This window comes from Miniopterus schreibersii, assembly GCF_964146895.1.
Source record: "Miniopterus schreibersii genome assembly, chromosome: 7".
Taxonomy (NCBI): Eukaryota; Metazoa; Chordata; class Mammalia; order Chiroptera; family Miniopteridae; genus Miniopterus; species Miniopterus schreibersii.
Genome location: NC_138108.1, coordinates 3475704 through 3486068, shown reverse-complemented (window position 1 = coordinate 3486068; position 10365 = coordinate 3475704). Strand labels below are relative to the sequence as shown.

Here is a 10365-nt window from a genome sequence, read left to right as displayed (position 1 = left end):
CCAGGTTCAAGTCCTGCCTCTCTCACTCCTTTGGAGAGGAATCTGAGCCTTAGGTTGCGGAGTCTTCATCTCTAGAATGGGACCACTGAGCTTGCCTGTGGGGCTTGTGCGAGGACTAGACTTGCTGGTCAAGTGTCTGGCATGTGCTCAGTGGTTGACACACAGGTGCCCCCACTGTCTTCAAACATTGCAAAACTTCCTGTGATGAAAGAAATGTTCTATGGTTGTGCTGTCCATGTGGTAGCTTCTAAGCCACATGTGGCTACTGAGCACTGGAAATGTGGCCAGTATCACCGAGGAACTAAAAATTTAATTTTAATTAACTGAAATTAAAGTAGCCACATGCAGCTAGTGATTACAGCATTGGGCATCGCAGCTCAGTACGCCAGGGACCCTCGGCTTGTCCCAGAGTGGTCCTGCATTAGCCCCTGACATACTCTGCCATGGTTGTGAGTGCATTCCCCTGGCCATGTCTCCATGCTATATGCTACTCTGTGGCCTCTGGGGGTCTTCATTTATTTTGCCTCTGGAAAGCACTGCCAAGGGCAGTGGGGGCCAGAGAAGGCAGACAGGCGGGCAGGCCAGGGGCCTCCGAGTCTCCAGCGGTACTTTGAAAGGGTATGGAGACACTTGTGCAGCCACCTAAGGATTTTCTCCTCTCAGGTGGCACCAAACCCTTGTCAACTGCATGTTCCAAAGGGCAGCAGAAGCTCAACTGATTCATCTCCAGCTACACACTCCTCTGCTCCTCCAAGGGCAGGGCTCCAGCCACCCATCCTGCTTCCGCCTACAGATTCCTCCCCTCCTGATGGACTTCTCTATCTCTGCAGCCCCTCCCAAAAATCCAGGGTGGCTACCTGCCCTGATCAACGCACAGCCTGATCACAAGCCCCAGCTTTGTGACCCAGGACAGCCCTGGGCTTCCAGTGGCCCTCAGGGCTCCGCAGAAAAGACCAACCCCCTGATCAAGTTCACCAAGTCTAGTTTGACTTGCCTGACCCAGGCTTATCTCCTCGTGCTATTTTCCTCCCTTTAGGCTACAGCTTCCGCTTCTGCTTTTTTTTTTTTTTTTCCCTGGAGACTTGTTCTTTCTCGTCTCCAGGCCTTGGCAAGATCTGGACTCCCTGCCTAGGGCACGGATCCCGGGATCCCCTACTGTTAATTAGGGATAATTCCTGCGGGCCTAGGGCACGGATCCCGGGGTCCCCTACTGTTAATTAGGGATAATTCCTGCGGGCCTAGGGCACGGATCCCGGGGTCCCCCTACTGTTAATTAGGGATGACTCCTGCGGGCATTTTCCGTGAGCACCACTTTCCCCAGGAGCCTTCCCAGGTGGCATCGGCGCCCCAGAGGCCCGTGCAAGCAGCTGCCGCCCCCTCGCCTGCATTCGTGCATGCCCCTTCCACCGCCCAGCTGCTGCCCTGCAGCCCGCCAGGCGCCAGACGCCGCTGTGGGTGCTGGAGACGCCGCGCGGGGCAAGAGGACGCGGCCCCGCGCCTCCTGAAGGTCACTTACATCTGGAAGGGGAAAGTTAAAGATGAAAAAAAGTGAGCACAGGCACCGAAAACACACAGATTGCGTGCTAGGAAGACACGCGGAGGCTAAGAGCCGGGCCCCGGACCCCGCGGGCGGGGGCGACGTGCTCCGAGCGCTGCCTGCGAGGGACGCGGGGGGGCGGAGCCAGAGGCCGCCCGGGCCAGGCCCCGCCCCCGGCCCCGCCCCACCGTCCAGGCCCCGCCCCCGCCCGCCCCGGCCCCGCCCCCCGCCGCTGTGCGCGCGCTGGCCGGGCAGCATGGCGGCGGCGGCGGGCCCCCCTCCGCCGGGTTCCCCGCAGCCGCCTCCGCCGCCGCCGCCCGAGGAGTCGTCGGACAGCGAGCCCGAGGCGGAGCCCGGGTCTCCGCAGAAGCTCATCCGCAAGGTGTCCACGTCGGGCCAGATCCGCCAGAAGGTGAGACGCGGCGGCGGCCCGGGCGCGCGCCCCTCGCGCCGAGGCAGCCCCGTGAGGCCCGCGGCTCGGCCGGAGCGGCCGCCCAGGCCCGACCCAGCCCAGGGTCCAGCTGCCGGGGCGGAGCGCGCCCCGCCGGGTAACGGGCCGGGCTCCCGGCCGCGCGCCGGGCTGAGCGTGCGTCCGGGCGGCGGCGGCGGCAGCGGGCACCCCGGGCCGGGGCGCAGGTGGGCGCCGCGCGGGGCCGAGCGCCGAGGCCGGGCGCCCGCCGCGGTGGGCTGAGGGAAGCCCAGCGCCGCCAGCGCCGCGAGGAAACTGAGGCCTAGAGGCCGGCGGGGGCCGGCGCGAGCGCCCCGCGAGCCCCGGGTCCTGCCCGCTTCTGAGCCCAGGTCCGGGCATTCCGCGCTGGGTGCCCTGCGGGCTCACCTGTGGGTCTCCTCAGAAACCCAGCTGGCCGCAGGTGTGGGGCCCGTCCCTTCACTCGTGTGCGTTGTGCCCGACGGCGGAGCGCCGCGCGCCGCCCCCTCCGTCCTCGGGAAGGCGGGCGCTGGGGGCTCACCCGCTGGGCAGCTAGGTCTCCATGGAGAACTCTGGAGACGCCAAATACGAGCTGCAGGAAGACGCGTTTCCTTTCTGCAGGGGGAAAGTTGCACCCTTTGTTTTCCCACGGCCGTTCCCGGGGAGAACTGGTGCGGTGTGTGCCGTCGGCCGCCTTCTCGGGCAGGTGGCCGGGCAGGTGGCCGGGGCGGCGGGCCTGTGGGCAGCCGGGGCACGTCCAGCTGGCACCGCCTCGCATCCTGCTGCAGTGCGCTGTGCGCTTTTCCTCCCGGGCCGGTGAAGTTCAGCTGTTACTTTTACCGTGGGAGCCATTTCCTTCATTATCTTTCGCCGGCTTCGGATGCCCGTGGGGGATAGTCTTGAGCCCTAACTCGCTACAAACAGGTTTATTGGGCAGTGCTCCGGGTAAGTTGTTCAGCAAATAGGTATTGAACACCTCTTTTGTTCCAGGCATAACCGTGATGATTATAATGATAGCAAGTCTTAGGCTCTTACTGTGTGGCACGCACTTTGCTTGGGTTAACTTTGCAGCACTTGACGTGGGTTAACTCATTTAGTCCTGGTGATCACTCCTGGAGCTGGGTGTTATCCATCCTCTCCATCTTATGGAATTGGAAATCGAGGTAGAGAAGTTAGGTGACTTGCACAGGGTGTCACAGGTAGTAAATGTGGACCTGGATCTGAACCATGGTCCAGATACCAAGATGGGAGGCGGTGTCTCCATCCAGGGGTTCGCAGTCTGTCCGAGAGGGACACCTGTGTAGGTGACTGTATGACACAGCAAGTGCTGTGTAAGGGAACCCAGTTACCCTGGGAGGCAGAGATAAAGAGTTCCCCTTTAAGGTGGGACCTTGAGGGAAGCAATGTGCCAGGCAGAATGGGAAAGGAAGGGCTTTCCACGGAGTTTACTGTTGCATCTAAAGGTTTAGGGACACCTGGGGATGGTCAGAAGATGAGTGCATCAGGTTGAGAGGAATTAGAAAGAGGCTGGAAAGGTAGATTTTAAAGGGCTAGCCTGGGATTGGATTTTTGGCCTTGGGCAAGAGGGAGCCGTGGAAGGTGATTCAAAGCATAGGAGTGGCCAGGTCTGATAGGTTTTTAGGAAGATCTCCAAGTAACCCTAAAGGGTATTGATGGGAGATGCTCTCTCCTGCTGATTGGTCCTCCAGCATGTTATGTGCCTAGTGTAGGGGTAGCTCATGTGCTTTACAAGTGTGATTAAGATTTGATCTCTCAGAGATCCTAGTGTTTGTCCAGAATTCTGTTCTTTAGGAAATGAGTCTTCCCCCCCAAAAACAAACAAACAAACAAACAAAAACAAAACAATAGTAGCTGCTATACCAGCTGTTTTGATTGAGGAGTGATGGATAGTGTTAAAAATACACCCTGAGGACTTGAGTTTCTGAATACAGTTACATCTGCTGTACAAATAGCTTAAAGCTGGTTTTTCTTTGGAGTTGTTAGTGATTGTCAGAATGTGGGAAATGTGAGGTTTACTGTGTATGCATTAGCCCCTCCTCCCCTTTTTAAGCAGATAAGCCATTCAGAAAATTCCTCTGGCATATGGGGTGCATAAGATAAATATCCAGAATGGTATGGGGTATCTTTCTGGGTCCACACAAACAAACTGAACCCCCTTCAGTATTTAAAACAGAGGGAGTTTAATGTGTGGGCAGACTCTCATAGGTGATGAAGAATTGAGAATGCAGACAGCGGCAGCGAGGCAACCCTGAGATGAGGCAACCCTAAGCTGGAGAACAAAGGGGGGAGGTGGCTTGGCTGACACCAGGAGCTACTGCCACCTCCCCGGAGACTGGAACCACCCTGAGTTGTCTGGAAGGGGCTGGAGCCTGGGGAGGACACAGCTGCTGCTGGAGACTTACCCCATCCCTGCTGCTGCTTGGGAAACCCAGCCTGTGGAGACCAGCCTCTCCGTGTGGAATAGAGCAGAAGAGGAATGGAACTGAGGACACGCTGGCCCAGGACCAGAGCTGTATGTCTGTCAAGTTTTGAAATATTAGTCCAGTAAGCTAGAGCTGCCTTAATGGGAAAAGAAAAGGAAGTATCTTAGGATGTGCTTCTCAAATTTGAATGTGCAGCAGAGACATCCCCTGGGGATCTTGTTAAAATGCAGATTCTGGATGAGTAGGTCGGGTGGGGCCTGAGATTCTGCATTTCTAATCAGTTCCCAGGAGATGCTGCAGCTGCTGGTCCAGGCTTTGAGAAACAAGACCTTATGACACATGTGTAAAGAGTAGCCTTTCCAAACTCCAAATCTTTATGAGTTTCTTTTAAAACTCTTCCCCAAGTCTTCAGCATACTGAAAATTTGATGTGTGCAGATTTGGGAAGGTTGGTTGTTAGTTTAGCATTTCATGCCTGTCTGATATTTTTTACATGTTCCAGTTTCCCCAGCAAACAATTCATTTGTATTTCCTAATGATAGGACACAATCATGATTCTGTAGGACTATATAGCTGGAGTAGAGAGAAGAATATGGGGCTAGTACCCTGGTAGATTAATTCACCAGCACATTATAAGGTATTACAAAATTTGAGTAAAAGCAGTGTAATTCTGTGTAGCTTATCAGTTAAGGCAGAGTTTAATTTATTTAAAAGTTTTTAAAAAGTTAGCATTTTTGGCTTTGTGCATAAAAGTGCTTATATTCCTGATTTCAGATTTAAACAAAGCATTTTTTCCATTGTGAAATGAAGACTAATAGAAGTTACGTAAAAGTTTCAAGTTGTAAAAGACTTAAAAAAATGACAGCTTTATTAAGACATAATTCACATACCACACAGTTCACTCATTTAAAGTGTATAGTTCAGTGATTTTCAGTATCTTCACAATAGTGCAACCATCACCACAATCAATGTTAGAACATTTTCATCACCCGGAAGAAACCCCATAACCATTAGCAGTCACTCCCCATTTCCTCCCAACTCTCAGCTTTAGGCAACTGATAACCTGCTTTCTGTCTTAAGGGCTTGCCAATTCTGGACATTTCATATACGGAGAAAGTGCAGTTGGTGCCTTTTGTGTCCGGCTTCTCTCACCTAGAATAATGCATTTGAAGTTCATCCATGTTGTAGCATGTGCCAGTACTTTCCCCCTTTTTATTGCTGAGTAATATTCCATTGTATGGATATATTACATTTTACTCTTATCAGTTGATGGGTATTGGGGTTATTTTCACTTTTCGGCTGTTCTGGATAATGCTGCTATGAACATTCGTGTACAAGTTTTGTATGGACATATGTTTCATTTGTGTTGGGTATGTATACCTAGGAGTGGATTTGCTGGGTCATATGGTCACTTTGTACTTAACCTTTGAGAAACTGCCAGACTGTTTTCCAAAGTGGCTGCACCATTTTACATTTCTACCAGCAGTGTCGGAGGGTTCCAGTCTCTTCACATCCTCAGTGACTGTCTTTTTGATGATAGCCGTCCTAGTGGGTGTGAAGTGATGTAGAAGGTTTTCAAAGCTGATGTGTAGTGGTATTTAATAGCCTAAACTTTGATGTAAGATGCAGTTGATTCACATCCTGCCTCCTGCTTATGAGACATGAGATCACAGACAAATTTCTAAACTTCTCTTAAGACTTGGTTTCCTTATCTGTAAACAGGGTAAATATTAGTTATTGGGTTGGCAGTAGTGACAATAAATGTTAGCTCTGTATTCCTGAGCCTCAATTCCCATATCTGCAAAATAGAAATGTTAATCTCAGATCCGTAAAATAGAAATGATGATTTCTCATAGAATTAAATGAGGTCATCCATGTACAACACTTAGCATAGTGCCTCGCACATCATAAGCATTCAGTCATGGGTTGCTTTATGATTGTTTCTGTCTTTAGTAGCTATCTCCCTGAACCCGTCCTTACCCAGCTCAAGCTGATCTGGGTGAGTCTCCATTTCTGTCAGCTGGAGGAATGAATAAAAATGAGTCTGGCAGACAATTAGCAATGAAGATCTTTTTTAAAAAATTGCCAATTTATTGAATACTAGTGGAAATACCATGGGCCAGGCATTATTCTCCTTATTTCACAGATCTAGTTTAACTTAGTAAACATTGGAGACCTTAGGCCTTGGCTGGGTGGCTCAGTTGGTTAGCACATTGAGCCAGTACGCCAAGGTTGCAGGTTCAATCCCCGGTCAGGGCACACATACAAAAATCAACTAATGAATGCATAAATAAGTGGAACAACAAATTGATGTTTCTTTCTCTCTCTCTTCTGCTTTCCCTTCTTCTCTCTCTCTAAATCAATAAAAAACAACATTGGAGACATTAAAATTGTGAAGGAACTTGGGGTGTCTTACTGAACAACAACAAAAACACTCCTAGAGCTAATAGTCTGAAGACAAGACAGACTTTAATCACACCCCTCCCTGGTGGCTCAGTGGTTAGAGCGTCAGCCCTCATACTGAAAGATCGAGGGTTCGATTCAGGTGCCCCTCGTCTGGGTACGTGGGGCTCAGTCTCATGGAAGGCATCCAGTGGGTGTGTCTCTCTCACATAGATGTTTCTCTCTCTCCCCCCACTTCTCCCTTCCTTCCATTTTCCCTAGAAATTGATAGAGAAAATGTCCTCAGGTGAGGATTAAAAAAAATAATAATTACATTTAATGTGCAGTTGTGGCAGTGATGAGTGCTACACAGGAGAGGGCTGGGGGCTTTGGGAGGCTACAGTGGGTGAATTTGACTTGATACTCAGGGAGATATGGAAAGGGCTTCTTAAGGGAGGGACTGTTTGGCTCAATCTGAAAGATGGGTAGGAAAGAGTGACTTCCGGTAGTGGTGGGCTGAGCAACTTATTAAGCCATTCTTCCAGGCACCGTCTGCTAGTAGGAGAGAGCTAATAAAATAATGCAGAATTTCAAGGCTAGGATCTGTGCAAGTGAGCATGACATTTGGGGCTGCTTTTTAAAACCTTGGGGTCAGTAGTAGGACCTATAGTGGGAATAGTGTTCCCTCGAAATTGACCCAGAACCTCAGAATGTGACCTTATTTGGAAATAGGGCTTTGCAGATATAATTAGTTAAGGATCTTGAGATGAAATCATCCTTGATATAGGGTGGACCATGAATCTAATGTCTGGTGTCTTTATAAGAGAAAGGGGAGGGGGAGTTGGACACAGAGAAGAAGGCCATGTGAAAACAGAGCCAGAGATTTGAGTCCTGCCACCACAAACTGAGGCCCGGTGGGGCCTCTGGAAGGAGGTAATGGATGGAATCTCCCTTGGGTCCTTTAGGCCCTCCTGACACCTTGATTTCAGACTTCTGGCCGTCGGCATCATGAGGCAACACATCTCTGTTGGTTTCGCCTCTCATCCTGTGGTACTTGGTTACGGGGCAGCACAGGAAATTAATAGAGGGCCATATACTGACTCTGAAAGGGAAGCTGAGAGGCTGAGCTCTGCAAGGCTGTCAGAAATGCCTTGGAGGTGGGGTGAAGCTGAGGTATCAGCGTTTGCCAAAGGGCAGCAGTCCTGGGTGAACTTCTTAATTTGGCTTGGGATCCCCAAAGCCACTTCCAAGGAATGAGGTTGAACCAGAAGTAGGATTTCCAAAGGACTGCAGTCCTGCTTCAAGCTGTGTCCCATCTCTGAAATTAGATAAAGCTCATCCCAGAGAGCTATAGTCTCCAGGCTTCTAACAAGCCACTTTAATCCTCTGTAGAAGAGATAACTTCATCCAGCCCTCCAGTTATTTCCACAAGCCCTGTTATAAATTCAGTGTTGTGGGCACAATATAAACCAGACAAACAGGGAGGGAGGGAGGCAAGGCTACATGAGTAACCAATACAAACAACAGACTATAAAGACGGACTAATAGGGGCTCCAGATATCAGATGCAGACTTTAAAACAATATGCGTCTCAGAATCCTTGACTAAATACATCTACAAAGACCCCACTTCCAAATAAAGAGGAGATAAAGACCAGATTGAGAATTTTGGCAGAGAGCTAGAAACTAAAAGAGAACCAAACGAAAAATTTAAAACTGAAAAATGTAATAATCAAAGCTAAATTCTCAAAGGAATGGTAGATTAGACACAGCTGAAGAAAGAACTTAGTGGCCAGAAGATAGCTCAGAATACTCGCAAGAAAGCCTGGAAACATTAAAAAAATGGAGAAATTAGAAGACAGGGTAGGAATCAGAGATAACAGTGAGAAGGTCTAACTTGTGTTTAATTGTCATCTCAGAAAGAGGAGAGAGAAGATTGGGCTGAAGCAATACTTGAAAAGATAATGCCTGAGAATTTCCCACAACTTTAAGGCACCATCCACAGATTCCATAGCCCCATGAGCACGATGAAAACGACAGCCAGTCACTTCTTAATGTAACTGCTGAAAACCATAGATGAGAAGGAGACTTGCGAGCATCTGGAGACAGATTATCCTCAAAAGCGCAACAGTTAGATCTACAGCTGTGTTCTTAACAGAAACCGTGGAAAACAGAAGTCAACTGAAGTTAAGTTCTGAAAGAAACTGACCGCCAATCAGGAATTCTTTACTCACCAAAGAAATCCTTCATAAAGACATTTTCAAAAAACAAAAACAGTTGTCGTTTTTTGTGAGCACATCCACACTAAGGGAAACACTAAGGGGTGTTTTTTGTTTGTTTTTGGCTGAAGGAAAATGATGTCTGGGGAAAGGTTAGGGTTGGAGGAAGAATGAAGGACAAATTGTAGCTACGTGGTAGAGAACGAATGATGATTGCCTGTAAAAATTAATTATGGCTTTGGGTTTAACATATCTACATTAAAATGTATAATGGTGGCACATAAGTCAGAAGGAGGTAAATGGAATAAAACTGTTTTAAGATCCTTGCATTTCCTGGAAAAAGAAAAAAGAACCATTAATGTTAGACAAGTCTCAGGTACATGTAATCTGTATGACAGCCACTAAATTGTGAAAGACTGTATGATATAAAAACTAAAAGGCAAGAAAAATGGAATAATAAATTCTAAATCTAAAAGAAGGCAAGAAAGGCGAGAAAAGGGAACATTGAATAAGTGGAACAAGTAGAAAGCAAACTGTAAGTTGATAGACTTAAATCTCAATATATCAGTAATCACATTAAATGTAAGTGGACTTGAATGCTCTAAAGAAAAGACAGAGCTTGTCAGGTAAGAAAACAAAACCTGACTCCGCTATTTAAAAGAGGCATTTAAAACAGAAGGATATCACCCTGCCGGGCGTGGCTCAGCAGTTGAGCATTGACCTAGGATCCAGGCTATCGGGGTTTGATTCCTGGTCAGGGCACATGCCCGTGTTGAGGGCTCGATCAATGACTCTCTCATCATTGATGTTTCTCTCTCTCTCTCTCCCCTCCTGTCCTCTCTCTGAAATCAATAAAGATATATTAAAAAAAAAAAAAAAAAAACTAAAACAAAAGGATATCTATCAAATGATCAAAAGTAAAAGAGTGGAAAAAAATACTATGCTGCACACGCTAACCTAAAGAAAGTTGATGTAGCTATTTTTGTATCAGATAAAATAGGCTTTGAAGGCAAAATATATTATTAGAGATAAAGATATACTGATAAATGATAAATGGTTTATTTCAGGTATAATTAAAATCTGTATGCACTTAATGTAACTTGAAAATATGTAAAAATATGTAAAAGAAAAATTAATACAACTGTAATGGAAATAAATCCACAGTCATAGTGGGAAATTTTAACATACTTGTCTCAGCTGCTACTATGATATGCAAACCAAAAAAATTGTAAAAATATAAAAGAATTGAGCAGTGTAGGTATTAATCTTGACCTAATGGACATATATAGAACACTGTACTTAGCAATTGCAGAATCAAATTATTTTCAAATGCACAAGGCACATTTGTCAGAATTCACT

The 10365-nt window shown here is 47.9% G+C and overlaps 1 protein-coding gene across 3 annotated transcripts in view; it reads left to right on the top strand.

Annotated features, from left to right (window-relative positions):
• The first annotated feature begins 1770 nt into the window (after positions 1–1770).
• The window catches only part of DGKD (diacylglycerol kinase delta), an 89218-nt gene continuing 80623 nt past the window's right edge, over positions 1771–10365 (top strand). For all 3 annotated transcript variants that reach the window (XM_081141931.1, XM_081141934.1, XM_081141932.1), the window contains exon 1: positions 1771–1949. In XM_081141931.1, coding sequence (XP_080998057.1) covers positions 1794–1949 — 156 coding nt within the window. In that variant the 5' untranslated portion in view covers positions 1771–1793. The remainder of the gene's footprint in view (positions 1950–10365) is intronic.